Genomic DNA, 15,648 nt, shown 5'->3' with positions numbered 1-15,648 from the left:
ACAGTAAGACACAACCCACAAATGTCCGCCAGAATGTGCCTACAACTTCTCGGACACATGTCAGCTACTACATTTGTTGTAAAATATGCTAGGCTGCATATGAGATGCCTACAAACCTGGGTTACATATGATCTACATTCCCCACAGAGACTCAATCAACAGACTGCTTACAATGCCTGGCAGAGTGAAAGACTTGGTCACATAGTGGACAAAACAAACGTCTGCTCAGGCGTTCCTTTCCAACAGGAAACTCCATCAGTCACTATAACCACGGACTCCTCTCTGATAGGATGGGGGGCATGCTTGTCCGACAACACCATCCAGGGCCTCTGGTCCCTAGAGGAGTTAAATCTCCACATAAATCTACTGGAGCTCTGGGCTGTTGGAAATGCCTGCCATTGCTTTCTCCCCCTGATCTGCAGCAAAACTGGCCAGATTGTCACAGACAACTTGGCAACTATGTTTTATATAAATTGCCAAAGAGGGGCCGAATCTTACCTGCTCTGCACTGAAGCAGTTCACCTCTGGCAATGTTGCATCTCCAACAAAATACACATCACAGCATCCTACCTACCTGGAAGCCAGAATGCCACAGCAGATGACCTCAGCAGGAACTTCTCACAGATGCACGAGTGGGAACTGGACTGATGAATTCTGCAAACTGCATTCCGACAATGGGGATTCCCCTCAATAGATTTTTTTTTGACACGACCCACAATGCCAAATGCCCTCAATACTGCTCCCGAATGGGACTAGGACAGAAATCTCTGGGAGAGGCCTTCCTAATGAAATGGGAGGCCCCACCCCGTATGCCTTCCCTCCAATCCCCCTGTTGAGCCTTGTCTTGCACAAAATCAGACAAGACAAATCCCAGAGTCATCTTGATTGCACCAACATGGCCCAGACAAACATGGTTCCCATATCTGGATCAGATGGCTGTCCGATCACCACGAACCCCTCCCCTCTTGCATCATCTGCTGATGCAGGATGCCTCCATCACCCCAACATTTTAACACTTCGTCTCAAGGCGTGATTAATCTATGGCTGACAGAACTCAAAACATGCTGTTCTAAGGAAGTTCAAGACATTCTGCTAAACAGCGGATGTCTCTTCACACACAACATATGCACACAAGTGGAAAAGATTCTCTCATGCCAAGACAAGCAGATCACTCCTACTATCCTTGATTACATACCAAAACTAAAAAAAATTTGGCCTTTGGACTAGCTCACTCAGAGTGCACTTATCAGACATCACCACTTTTCACGACAAGGTGGACGGACTCGCTGTTTTCACCCATCCACTGACTAAGCGCTTTCTCAAGGGTATAGAGAACACTTATCCGACGTTAAGGGACCAGACCCCTATGTGGGACCTCAACCTTGTTCTCCGTGCCCTAATGGGCAAACCCTGTGAACCGTTAGTGATCTGCTCATTCCTACACTTATTCCTGAAGGTTGCCTTTCTAATAGCTATCACATCAACACGAAAAGAGGGAGAGTTGGGTGCCCCAATGGCACACCCACCTTATACCACATTCCTCAAGGACAGTCATCCTACGCCCACACCCTAAATTCATACCCAAGATCGCCACCTCCTTCCATCTCAACAAACCCATTTACTTACCTGTATTCTTTCCCAAGCCGTAGGCCAATAACAGGGATGTGTCCCTTCATACGCTAGACATCTGCAGAGCAGTGTCGTTCTATATAGAGAGAACAAAAACATTCAGAAAATTGTCCAGACTATTCGTATCCACAGCAGAATTATCAAGAGGCCAAACCATTTCCAAACAGAGACTTTCTAAATGGATCTCTAATTGTATCCAAATATGTTACCAAAATTACAATCTGAAAGTTCCTTCTGGACTTCACACATACTCCACTAGAGCTATGTCCACATCCATAGCCTTTCTCAAACATGTACCCGTCACTGCCATTTGTAAAGCTGCTACATAGGCATCGCCCCATACTTTCACCAAACATTATGCCCTGGAACAGCAGTCAGCTGCAGATGCTCACTTTGGACTGTCGGTGCTCTCCACCATACATGCACCAACTCCAAAGCCCCTCTTCTCAACCGAGGGGCACTGCTCTTCAGTCACCTAAAGTGGAGCACCCACAGGGACACCCCTCGAAGATGAAGAGAAGGTTACTCACCTTGTGCAGTAACTGAGGCTCTTGGAGATGGTTGTCCTTATGCGTGCACCAGTACCCATTCTCCTCCCCTTTACTTTGGACTTTCAGCTCGATCCTCTGAGGTAAAAAAGGAACTGGGTGGTGGTTGGCTGCACACATGAGGTAACTGCTTGGAGTGGCGCGAGATGGCGGTTGCACGTGCGCGACCAACCGGGGCACTGCTACCACAAGTCTCCGACTAGAAGCGCAGAGCGCAAAGACACCTAAAGTGGAGCACTCACAGGGACAACCGTTTCGAAGAATCTCAGTTACTGCACAAGGTGAATAACTGTCTTAATTTTAGGTTTCAGAGTAGCAGCCGTGTTAGTCTATATTCGCAAAAAGAAAAGGAGGACTTGTGGCACTTAGAGACTAACAAATTTATTTGAGCCTAAGCTTTCATGAGCTACAGCTCACTCCACTGAATGCATCCGATGAAGTGAGCTGTAGCTCACGAAAGCTTAGGCTCAAATAAATTTTAGTCTCTAAGGTGCCACAAGTCCTCCTTTTCCTTTTGTCTTAATTTTGACAATAGTATTGGTTCATTACTGGATGGAAATGGTAGAATTATCAATAAATAATGCACAAAAGTCAGAAGTGTTCAAAAAAGATTTCTGCTCTGCTTTTGTGGAAAAAACAGATGATGCGGTCTCATCATATGGTGGTGGTAATATATTTCCATTCCACTTGTATCTCTGGAGTGTGCTAAATAGTAACTACTAAAGTTAGACATTTTAAAATCAGCAGGTCCGGGTAACTTGTATCCAAGAGTTTTAAAAGAGCTCACTGAGGTGCTTGCTGGACCACTAATGTAGATTTTCAGTATGTCTTGGAACACTGGGCAAGTTCCAGAAGACAGGATGAAAGCTAATGTTGTGCCAGCTTTCAAAAAGGGTGAACAGGATGACCTGGGTAGTTACAGGCCTTGTCAGCATGACATTGAGTCCCAATTCAGATAGTCCATTATCTTGCCCAGGATCAATTAATAAAAAATTAAAGGAGGGTAATTAATGAAAATCAACATGTGCTTATGGGAAATAGATCCTGTCAAACTAACTTGATATCTTTCTTTTTTTGGTGAGTTTACAAGTTTGGTTGATAAAAGTAATAGTATTGAAGTAATATACTTAAACTTCTGAAAGGCATTTGACTTGGTTCCTCACGACATTTGGGGTAAAAAAAGTAGAACAATATAAGATTAACATGTGTGACAAAGTTCCTCCTCTACCTTGGTGGGTCTTGCGTTTATTGGCAGATTCGCTCGCCTTGGAGCTTCACGGTAGCCCTTAGTTTGGCCGTTTTCATGAACCCACAGTCCAGGTCAACTTCTCCTGTGTCGGACCAGGAGTTGGGAGGTTTGGGGGGAACCCGGGCCTGCCCTCTACTCCGGGTTCCAGCCCAGGGCCCTGTGGATTGCAGCTGTCTACAGTGCCTCCTGGAACAGCTGTGCGACAGCTACAACTCCCTGGGCCACTTCCCCATGGCTTCCTCCCAACACCTTCTTTATCCTCACCATAGGACCTTCCTCCTGGTGTCTGATAATGCTTGTATTCCTCAGTCTTCCAACCATATGCATTCTCACTCTCAGCTCCTAGCGCCTCTTTCTCCCAACTCCTTACATGCGCACCACAAATTGAAGTGAGCTCCTTTTTAAACCCAGGTGCCCTGATTAGCCAGGCTTAATTGATTCTAACAGCTTCTTGATTGGCTGCAGGTGTTCTAATCAGCCTGTTTGTCTTAATTGTCTCCAGAAGGTTCCTGATTGTTCTGATTGTTCTGCTACCTTACCCAGGGAAAGGGACCTAATTAACCTGGGGCTAATATATCTGCTTTCTATTACTTTTCTGTAGCGATCCGGCCCGACCCTGTCACACATGGCACATACTAAATGCATTAAAAATTGGCTAACCGATAGGTCTCAAAATGTAACTACAAATGCGAAATCATCACTGTGCGGGTGTTTCCAGAGGGATTGCAGAAGGATTGTTTCTTGGCCCTATGCTATTTAACGTTTTTACTAATGACCTGGAAGAAAACACAATCATCACTAATAAATTTGCAGATGACACAGCAGTTGGGAGAGTGGTAAAGAATGAAGAAGACAGTTCACTGATTCAGAAAAATCTGGATTGCTTGGTAAACCTGGCACAAGTAAACAATATGTGTTTTAATATGGTTTAATATAAATGGAGACGTCTAGGAACAAAGAATGTAGGCCATAGTCATAGAATGGGGGAGACTGACTTTGAAAAAGATGTTGGGGTTGTGGTGGATAATCAGCTGAATATGAGCTCTCAGTGTGATGCTGTGACCAAAAGAACTAATCTGATCCTGGGATTCATAAGCAAAGGAATCTTGAGTAGGAGTATTGATGCTTTTACCTGTTTTTGGCATTGGTGCGACCTCTGCTGGAATTCTGTGCCCAGGTCTGGTTTTGATAATTCAAGAAGAAAGTTGATAAATTGGAGACGGTTCATAGAAGAGCCACAGGAATGATTATGGGTTAGAAAACCATTGCCTATACCCTGCATTTGGTTAAGCATTGTATTATGTAACCTATAATTCATAAAACTGGTAAAAAGTTAAGATCATGTTTTTGTTTTTAAAGGAAAGCAACTGCTTCCCTTATCCAGCAGTGTGCACAGTGGAGTGGGACAATCAGTATGGCAGCCAGCTGGAGAAACCTCAAACCTGGTCCGCATGAGAAACCAGTCCCTGGGACAATCTGCTCCTTCTCTGACTGCTGGTTTGGTAAGTCTGATGATGATCTGTTTTCTATTTTCCAAATAAAACTACCTAGTGAAAAGTTATTTGATCCTGTTTTTCTATGACTTTTCTATTAGGCTAACTCAACCCTTTATCTTGATTAGAGCTGCCTGGAAAATGGAATTTTTAGCTTGCCTTGAGCTGCTGTTTCCTGGGAATGCCCTGTTTCCCAGTCATCCAGCTCCCTTGGTGATTGGACAGCATGGGGTGACAGCTGCTCAGGGATCTGGGGCAGCCTGGGCTGGCAGGAAACCATGCAAGCTGACTGGCTGGGCATCTTTTCTGGCTGCCTGCCTTGTTTCCATCAAAAGTTGCAACAGAATTGACATGTTCCCGTGGAATGTTTTGATTCCATTGAATCTGCATTTTCTTGCTGAAAAGTGTGTCAGAAAATTTTGAACAGCTCTAGTCGTAATTGCCTTTGATACAGCTCTTTCTGAAATGGAGACCTTTAGGTCTTGATGTTCCTTTCTTCTTAAGTACTGTAATTGACAAAGCACCAGGAAAAAAGTCAAAAGCACAAGACTGGGGAGAAAAAGATGAAAATTATCCTTAGATTTCCATTTAGTGATATATATTAAATAGCTATCCTGCACTTTGGAACACACAGATTGGTAGGCTTTATTCCCGTTTCCAGAGAGCGATTATATGGATAATGTGTTTATGTAGGTCAGACAAGATAGAATTTTGGTGTCACAATCTCATTTTTTTTTTCAGGTTGTTATATAACTTGGTAATATATACCAAGTTGGTTGGTTGAGTAAAAAGACAAACTTTTGGATGGAAAACCTGAGTTTAAGCTGGCTCAGTGCCTGCCCTTCTTCCTGATCCAGACAACGGGCAGGATTCCTGGTTTGTAGAGGGCCCCAATCCTTAGGACAGGGTTGGAAGGACTGAGCCTGTCAGAATATATTGTAGGGCAGAGGTGGGCAAACTACGGTCCGTGGGCCACATCCAGCCCGCGGGACCCTCCTGCCCAGCCCCTGAGCTCCTAGCCCAGGAGGCTAGCCCCGGGACCGTCCCCTGTTGTTTCCCCTCCCCCACAGCCTCAGCTCACTGCGCTGCTGGCGCAGTGCTCTGGGTAGCGGGGCTGCGAGCTCTTGCTGGGCAGCACAGCTGCAGAGCCGCGACCTGACCCGGTGCTCTGTGCTGCACAGTGGCATGGTTGGCTCCACGGCTGCCTGTCCCGGTGCTCTTGGCAGCCCGGCTGTAGCGCCGCCATCCATGGGTGTTCCAGGCAGCATGGCAAGGGGGCAGGATAGAGGGCAGGGGAGTTCGGGGAGCTGGGCAGGGGTATGAATGGGGTCAGAGGGAGGGGAACAGAGGGGGCTTGAATGGGGGCAGGAATACTGGGGGGGCAGTCAGGAATGAGGGTGGGGGGTTGGATGGGGCAGCGGGGGGCAGTTAGGGGACAGGGTGGGGTAGATGGAGCAGGGATCCCGGGAGGACTGTCGGGGGACAGGAAGGATTGGATGGGACAGGAGTCCCAGGGAGGGCCATCAGGGGGCAAGAACCACTTGCCAGACAGGGGGCCGGACCACGCTTGGCTGTTTGGGGAGGTACAGCCTCCCCTAACCGGCCCTCCATACAATTTTGGAAACCCGATGTGGCCCTCAGGCCAAAAAGTTTGCCCGCCCCTGTTGTAGGGTGATGTCTGATAAGCTTGTTAGCATGCGTGTAGATTCTTTCATTGTTTTTAATTTTTTTCTTCTCTGTAATGAGTTTAACATTAAGAATAAAATAGACTTGCATAGGAAGTGCTGCATTGTAACTGTTGACAATCACTCTGTTATCACAGGTTTCAGAGTAGCAGCCGTGTTAGTCTGTATTCGCAAAAAGAAAAGGAGTACTTGTGGCACCTTAGAGACTAACAAATTTATTAGAGCATAAGCTTTCGTGAGCTACAGCTCACTTCATCGGATGCATTTGGTGGGAAAAAAAGTTTTTTTCCACCAAATGCATCCGATGAAGTGAGCTGTAGCTCACGAAAGCTTATGCTCTAATAAATTTGTTAGTCTCTAAGGTGCCACAAGTACTCCTTTTCTTTTTACTCTGTTATCAGTCTCTGAAGAGAAGAAGCAAGCGGGGCAATTTAGGTAGATTGTCTTTGCTGGAAAATACAAATGAAGAAAGTGAACTGTAGAGGCTGGGAATACCCGGTTCAAAATGAGGAGAGATGCGGGTCTTCACCCAGAAAGACAATGGCTGGGGAGCTGGAAGTCAAGAATGGGTGCTCTTGCTGAACCACAGGGGGGAATACAGGTGCTGTTCCCTGAATTGTTACAAAAGCCAAATCCTAAACTGAGTTAAAGGATTCAACATGAATGCATAACTTGTCAGCTCTGGGAATGGTCAAGTTTTGGCAATTCAGACATATGTTAGGGTCTTGTAATTTTGTTTTGGAAATAAGATGTCTGGCCTCAAATGGACCGTTGAAAATGAAATTTAAATCTTTAAAGAACAAAAATCCATGCATTTGCATTATTGCTAATTTTGGTTTTAAAATGAAGTGTTTGCACATCATACATAGTTTTAATCTGTCTATGTACATTAGTCGTGTCAATGGACTGACATATTTGTGATTGGCTTAACTGTACTCTGTCTTAGTTCAGTGGCTATCTACAGGCCTGGTTCTATCAGTTTTTGTTAGAGATATAATCTTCCCAGGGGTTTGTGACTTGACGGTTAACAAAACAAAGAAAAAATGTTTTGACTTGTATCTTGGCACCCAGCTGCTCATTTCAGGAGGATTTAAAAAGTATATTAAATATTTTAAAATAAAGGTTGACCTTTCTCTAGAACAAGGCAGATATGTTTCAGATTAGTTTTATATCATGTGCTAATGAAATTGGCCAATTTTATAAATAAAAAAATACCATGAAGGTATTTAGTTTGGACTGGTGCTTTGTTAGGGTTTTGATGATGAACTGTTGAGTTGGTGGATGTAACTTTTATACTATTTAATGGGTTCCAGGCATGCTAACTCATAACCTCTTCCTACTACATAGTAACATGATAAATTTGTACTTTTTGGCTCTATTGGTGCTTTCTGTAGTACTTATTGAAAGACTAAAAAAGCAAATTGGTTACCAAGGGCTCTTCTAAAGGTGTGGTTGACAAAAATGTTAGTGCTGCGGCCCCTTTAGAGAGATTTTAAAAACTTGGTGGCTCACCACAACCAAATACCATTTTTTGGCACACTCAGGACACTAAATTCAGGAGTTCAGGATGCTAGCTTCAAGAGGGACACTAGAGTTTGAATGGTTTTGTGACTTTATTCAACTGCATACAGTTTGTTTAATTGTATAAATGGATCTCATCCAGATTTTTAGAACTATGATCTTTAAAAAGGGACTTTTTTGTGTTTGGACGTAGCTAAGATTTTAGTGGGAAGAATGGTCCTGTTTTGAACTGCATGGTTGCACAATGTTTGTTTGAATCTCGGATAGAGCCAGACATAAGGGCATTTTCCAAGTTGAAACAATTTGTGTTTAGTTTTCACAAAAATCATTTGTGAAAACCCAGACTCAGAGAGAGAATGAAGTGAATGGAAACAACACTTTCACAGCTTCATCACTAAATTATTTGTAGTCTCCTTTTAAGAGAAATCGAGAATTCCTGGTTTGTTAAATTTGAAAACTTTGGTCTTTGTTTTGTGAACTCTGAACAGTTCTAAGAGATTTTCTCGAGGCAAGATAGTTAAGGTTGGAATAGAATCAGCTGTTACTGAGAATGGGTTTTGAATCCAGTCAGTATCTGGAGATTTGTATTCATCTCCAGGAAAATAATAATGAAAATGGGAATACAATCCAGACAAATGAGTTAATATTTGGTCTTTAATAGTGACTTTTAATTCACTTTAATTCTGTTTTTAAAAAGTCTGATAACACTGGATCTCAAAAAGAAAAGGAGTACTTGTGGCACCTTAAAGACTAACAAATTTATTAGAGCATAAGCTTTCGTGAGCTACAGCTCACTTCATCTGGATCTCAGTAATTTCCGTTTCTATGTGAAAGACAAACATTCCTGAATCTCCCAGTTTTCTTTCATATCTATATATTTATATTTTTACCTTGAAGTTTTAGGTTTAGTGCATTCAGTTGGACAAATATGTCCACCAGGTAAGTTAACACAGTCAGGAAGCCCATGTTGTACATATAATCTGCAAAGTCTGTTTTCCCAAAGAAGAAAATTCTGATTGTGTTGTCAATTCAGAGACATGTTGTAACACACTTACCACATGCCAGTTTCTCGAGTTCAATGTGAAACAGAAGCTGAGTGTGGTCAGAGCCCATGTCTTCGCACAGCATATTAAAACAGTGTGTGCACTGCCAGGGATTTTTATAAAATTAACAGGTTTAAGAACACTGTTGAGGGCCTCGTACTTCAGTTTGCAGCATCTTTCTTTCCAAAGCTTGGCAATGAATCATTCAGTGTGTCCAAATTGCTGCTTGTGTCACTTTACTCATGCAGCAACCCCACTCTCCTTTCCAGTAATGGCTGCTACCCCAACAGTGCACAGTTCCACATGCACATCCCAGTTGGGATCTTCATCCACTATAGATGTATCGATCTTGAATATTTCCTCACCAGTTATTTGGATTGGTATTTATTTGCAAAATAAGAGTTCAACTATTGTGTCAGCTTTGACAAGTTTTATATAACAGAATCTGAGCCATTTTGGCTATGTGGGTAGATTCATCAAGCTGCCGTGCAAAATATTGACTCTTTTTAACTTGTTTTATCAACTAGTCCTGGACATTTTCTCCAAGATTATTCAGTGCATCAACGGATGATATTTCATATAGGACTGGTTTTCAGAGCCATGGCTGCTTATTCCCCGTCATAATTCTACCCGTCTATTGCTGGTGGAAATAGAAGGGTTTCACCAATGTTGTGCACTTGTTTACATTTTGCGTTTCACATGGTCACAACATAACACGCTTCTAGGGCTTTTTGAGGAACAGTTGCTTCTTCAAACGTAACTTTTGATTTGCTGCTTCAGTTCTTCTTATTTCCAGGCTCTGGTTTACGAATTCTGGGTGTTTGGTTTCTAAAGGTCTTGCTAGTTTCTCTGGCCTCATACTTTAATTTACTAACATTTGAAAACAAATGACACGTGGCTATGGACTTTGTACAGTAATATCAAGACGTGAAAAATCCAAACCTTAGGTGGTGGTGTCATATTGTCTACTTTTCTGTTTAACGTTATTAAAATCCTTTTTGTCTTCAGCTGAGGTTAGCTACATGTAAGCTTAGCAGCTGGAAAAAATTGTTCCATTATAAACAAGATACACGTCTTTCCCTCTGCACCCTTCCCCTATCTCCTTGTGTTGCTGCTGCTGCTTTTGGTACTAGGAGCCTCTTTGTTCCAGCAGGGGATTTTAGCTGAGAGACTTTTTGCTGAAGGCTACCTGCATAAGATGCAGACCCAGTAAGGTAAGACTCCAGTATTTTTTTTTTAAGCCTACTTTAATAGTCTTTTAATTAGGAAACTCCCCTGCCCTTCACCCCTCCCTCCAGAACTCCAAAACAATTGATATTGTTAAAGGTATGTTTTGGTAAAGGCATGTCCATTAAATTTTTTCCCAATGCTTTTGGCTCTCCTGTGAACCCTTTGTGATTCCCCAAGAAAGCCATGGTTCACAGTTTGGGAAGCACTGTTCTACAGTCAACTTTTTGACTTAAAGGAATGGAGTTCAGCTGTAATGCTGAAATTTTAATAGTTGCATCAATGTGTGCTGTAGTTCTCAGGCACAGATACTTATGGTCACACTATTTTCATTGCTCTATAGTAACTTACATTGGGGTCAGTTAAGGATAGAGATTCGGATGTAAAGCCATGACTCTGAATTTTCTTGCTTTTGCTGGTTTAAATAAGAACTTTTAAAATTATTTTAACAGTTGTTAGTATTCAATTTTATACTGAGTTGGGTTCCAAAACAATGACTAATAAATAGTTTGTGGCAAGATGAACACCTAATTATATGCAATGAATTCTGTGACTTTGAACTACTTAGACGTTTGGAGCTGTTTTAGTATGCTTGTGGTATTGGAAGATGTTTTACATATTTCAACAGGAAAAGGCTCCTTGCCAGGAGAATTAATCACTTTTGAAAAATTGCTCTGAAAAGAGATGGATAAATAGAGTAGTATAATGTCAATATTAATATATCTGTTGATTCTCACAGTTTGAACATTTGTAGTGATATATATGCCATTTCAGAACTGTTCATTATATGTTTCCATAAAATAGATGGAACAGGAAAACAAAATGGCAATCTAGTGCCAAAAAGGTGGAATATTGAAAACAGTCATCTTTACTGCATGCACTTGAATGGTTTGTTTCTGCTCCCACTCATTTGACAATCTGGACTTGGTTTTCCTCTGGTGTTTGAATTTTCTAGGTGGAGTAACCTAACATGGGCCTTGTCAGGGTTCCTTCCCCACTCTGAACTCTAGGGTACAGATGTGGGGATCCACATGAAAGACCTCCTAATCTTATTCTTACCATCTTAGGTTAAAAACTTCCCCAAGGTACAAACTTTGTCTTGTCCTCGAACAGTATGCTGCCACCACCAAGCGTGTTAAACGAAGAACAGGGAAGAGACCACTTGGAGGTGTCTTTCCCCAAAATATCCCCCCAGGCCCTACATCCCCTTTCCTGGGGAAGGCTTGATAATAATCCTTACCAATTTGTACAGGTGAACACAGATGCACACCCTTGGATCTTAAGAAAAATGAAAAATCAATCAGGTTCTTAAAAGAAGAATTTTAATTAAAGAAAAGGTAAAAATCACCTCTGTAAAATCAGGATGGGAAATACTTTACAGGGTATTCAGATTCAAAACACAGAGGATCCCCCTCTGGGCAAAACCTTCAAGTTACAGAAAAGAGGAATAAACCTCCCTCTTAACACAGAGCAAATTCACATAAAACAAAAGATAAACTAATCCGCCTTGCCTGGCTTACCTATACTGGTTGCAATATTGGAGACTTAGATTAGGATGGGTTGGAGAAAATGGATTTCTGCCTGGCCTCTCAGTCCCAAGAGAGAACAACATGTAAACAAAGAGCACAAAATAAAAGCCTTCACCTCCCCACCCATATTTTAAAGTGTCTTGTTGACTTATTGGTCCTTTGGGTCAGGTGCCTGCCAGGTTAGTTCAGCTTCTTAACTCTTTACAGGTAACAGGATGTTTCCTCTGGCCAGGAGGGATTTTATAGCACTGTATACAGAAAGGTGGTTACCCTTCCCTTTATATTTGACAGGCCTCCAAAAGTTTTTTTTTTTTTTTTTTTTTCCTTTTTCTCCCTTTCCAGCTGCACTACTTCTACTCTTGGGCTTCAGTTGTTATCTCTTAGATTTTGAACACATTCGTGAAGTAAATCGATAAAGTAACCATAATAAACCTGCAGAGACTGGAGTGCAGCTTTTTAAACAAATAAAACTGATGACTAAGTTGCATATGAATATTAGCTCATAAACGTCTGAGTGTTCTAGATTGTCAGAAACCCAATTTACAGGTAGGATAAAATGTTTCTGCATTTACATATGTGGCAATCTGGATCCATGGGCTTCAAGTAGCACAACCCATTGGATCCTTGACTCTGGGAGGAAAAAGCCTGTACAGACTGACAGTGCTCAGTACTCGCCTCTAGAGGGAGCCCAGCATTGGCAGATGTCAATCAAGCCTATTGTGCCTTTTAAATGTACTGTATGTAAGGACTTTCAGGTGGTGACCTCACTCCATTCTTCTGCTGAATCCCTCTAACTCTTCTAGCCAAAAGGTAGCTATGGCTCTACTAGAGTGACCATGAGTCCTGGAGGTGGGGAACACCCTGAAGCTTTTTACAGACATTAGAGGACTTTACCACTTAGCTGTGATAGTTAAGGAAAACTTGACCTTTTTGACATTCTTTCTGATAATAAGTCTGAGGGAGTCTGGGTGAGTTTTATGTACAACTTACAGGTTCTAAGTTAGCAGTATGAATTCAGGAAAAGGACTTAGGCATTATTGTGGAAAACTCAATGGAGACCTGTGTTCAATATGCTGTCAAAAAAAAAAAAAAGCAACGTTAGTACGTTTAAGGAATAGGTTGGAGAATAATACATAAAATATTATAATGCTTTTATGTAAATCTGTCGTTTGCTTTCAAAGGATATTGCAGAATTAATCTGGATTGGCTAGTGAAAATGTTAGGGGGTGGAAAAATCCTCATTGAGTGTGTGGGGGGGAAAAATGAAATTGTTTACTTTTATGAAAGAGTTCAATAAAAGGGGACATGATGAAAATATACAAAATGAATAGATCCAGAGCTTGTCTTCTGTCTCGTAACACAAGAACCAAGGGAAAATTCTTTCAAACAATGTTATTAGACAGTGGAATTCATTGACACAGGATGTTGGTTAGACTATGAACTTGACAAAATTCATGGATATTTAAGTAGATAACGAAAAAAGAGCATGAGGGAGTTTGGAATGAATATAAAATCTCAAGCTTTAGGGCTTAAACTAATGTTTACACTGCTAGAGGTTAGAATGAGACCTTCATGGGGGCAGATGACCCCATGTGACCCTATTTCAGGGTTTTTTGCACCTTCTTCCCCTGAAGTATTTGGCCACGGTCAGAGACAAAGATCTGAAATATCTGGACTATCATTTTCGTGCCAAATGTGAGAAGAACAGATGTCTTAGGATTCATGTAGAGCCCTTCAAGCACTGTCTGCCCCTCCACATGGAAAAGAAATATCTGACAGTAAACATTGCATCTTGGGTAAAATGCAGTCGCCTGAGAGAACTTTCTACCCTTTCAGGGTATCAGATAGTAAGATGGTCCCAGAATAAGAGCAATAGATGATCCCATCCTCTAGGTCAGAAAAAGGACAATGATCCGAGGAGGAGGAATTACTTTTTAAAGGGGCCTGTCAGTAGAAAGATAGTGGTTTCTGTGAAGAACCTTTGAATCCTTGGGTTTTTTTTCCTACTCTGTTTGCTTGGTATAAAACATATAAGCAGACTGAAGCTTGTAGATGACTGCAAAACTTTAGCAGATCCATGGAGGCCAATGATCATAGAATCATAGGACTGGAAGGGACCTCCATGGGTCATCTAGTCTAGTCCCCTGCACTCATGGCAGGACTAAGTATTATCTAGACCCTGACGAGTGTTTTTTCTGACCTGCTCTTAAAATCCCCTATAATGGAGATTCTACAATCTCCCTAGGCAATTTATTCCAGTGCTTAACCACCTTGACAGGAAGTTTTTCCTAATGTACAACCTTAAATTTCCCTTGTTGCAATTTAAGCCCATTGCTTCTTGTCCTATCCTCAGAGGTTGAGAAGAACAATTTTCCTTCCCTCCTCCTTATAACAACCTTTTATGTACTTGCAAAATGTTATGTCACCTTTGTCTTCTCTTTTCCAGACTAAAGAAACCCAATTTTTTCAATCTTCCCTCATAGGTCATGTTTTCTAGACCTTCAGTCATTTTTGTTGCTCTTCTCTAGACTTTCTCCAGTTTGTCCACATCTTTCCTGAAATGTGGTGCCCAGAACTGGACACAATACTCCAGCTGAGGCCTAATCAGCGCGGAGTAGAGTGGAAGAATTACTTCTCGTGTCTTGCTTACAACACTCCTGCTAATACATCCCAGAACGATGTTTGCTTTTTTTTGCAACCGTGTTGACTCATGTTCAGCTTGTGGTCTGCTATGACCCCCAGATCCCTTTCTGCAGTACTTCTTCCAACCAAACTGTGGTTCCAACCATCTTCTTTTACTATTGTAGGATAACTCACATGACTGGGGTACTGTCATGGATGGATATAAACTGTTCAGGAAGGACAGGCAGGGCAGAAAAGGTGGGGGAGTTGCATTGTATGTAAGAGAGCCGTATGACTGCTCAGAGCTCTGGTATGGAACTGCAGAAAAAGCTCAGAGTCTCTGAATTAAGTTTAGAAGTGTGAGCAACAAGGGTGATGTCGTAGTGGGAGTCTGCTATAGACCACCGGACCAGGGGGATGAGGTGGATTCGGCTTTCTTCCGGCAACTAACGGAAGTTACTAGATCACAGGCCCTGGTTCTCATGGGAGACTTCAATCACCATGATATCTGCTTGGAGAGCAATACAGCGATGCACAGACAATCCAGGAAGTTTCTGGCAAGTGTAGGGGACAATTTCCTGGTGCGAGTGCTGGAGGAACCACCTAGGGGCAGAGCTCTACTTGACCTGCTGCTCACAACCGGGAAGAATTAGTAGGGGAAGCAAAAGTGGATGGGAATCTGGGAGGCAGTGACCATGAGGTGGTTGAGTTGAGGATCCTGACACAAGGAAGAAAGGAGAGCAGCAGAATACGGCCCCTGGACTTAGAAAAGCAGACTTTGACTCCCTCAGGGAACTGATGGGCAGGATCCCCTGGGAGAATAACATGAGGGGGAAAGGAGTCCAGGAGAGCTGGCTGTATTTTAAAGAATCCTTATTGAGGTTACAGGGACAAACCATCCTGATGTGTAGAAAGAATAATAAATATGGCAGGCGACCAGCTTGGTTTAACAGTGAAATCCTTGCTGATTTTAAACACAAAATAAAAGCTTACAAGAAGAGGAAGATTGGACAAATGACCAGGGAAGAGTATAAAAATATTGCTCGGGCATGCAGGAGTGAAATCAGGAAGGCCAAATCACACCTGGAGTTGCAGCTAGCAA

At 42.3% G+C, this 15,648-nt stretch overlaps 1 protein-coding gene across 2 annotated transcripts in view; it reads left to right on the top strand.

The window, feature by feature from the left end:
* The window catches only part of MAST2 (microtubule associated serine/threonine kinase 2), a 401,769-nt gene that overhangs the window by 65,479 nt on the left and 320,642 nt on the right, over nt 1-15,648 (top strand). For both annotated transcript variants that reach the window (XM_043491345.1, XM_038412329.2), the window contains one exon: nt 4,786-4,928. In XM_043491345.1, the coding sequence (XP_043347280.1) occupies nt 4,786-4,928 (143 nt within the window). The remainder of the gene's footprint in view (nt 1-4,785; nt 4,929-15,648) is intronic.

The sequence above is a fragment of the Dermochelys coriacea genome, chromosome 8 (assembly GCF_009764565.3).
Source record: "Dermochelys coriacea isolate rDerCor1 chromosome 8, rDerCor1.pri.v4, whole genome shotgun sequence".
NCBI lineage: Eukaryota > Metazoa > Chordata > Testudines > Dermochelyidae > Dermochelys > Dermochelys coriacea.
Note: the sequence above shows the minus strand (reverse complement) of the source record. Positions and strands in the feature narration are given on the sequence as shown.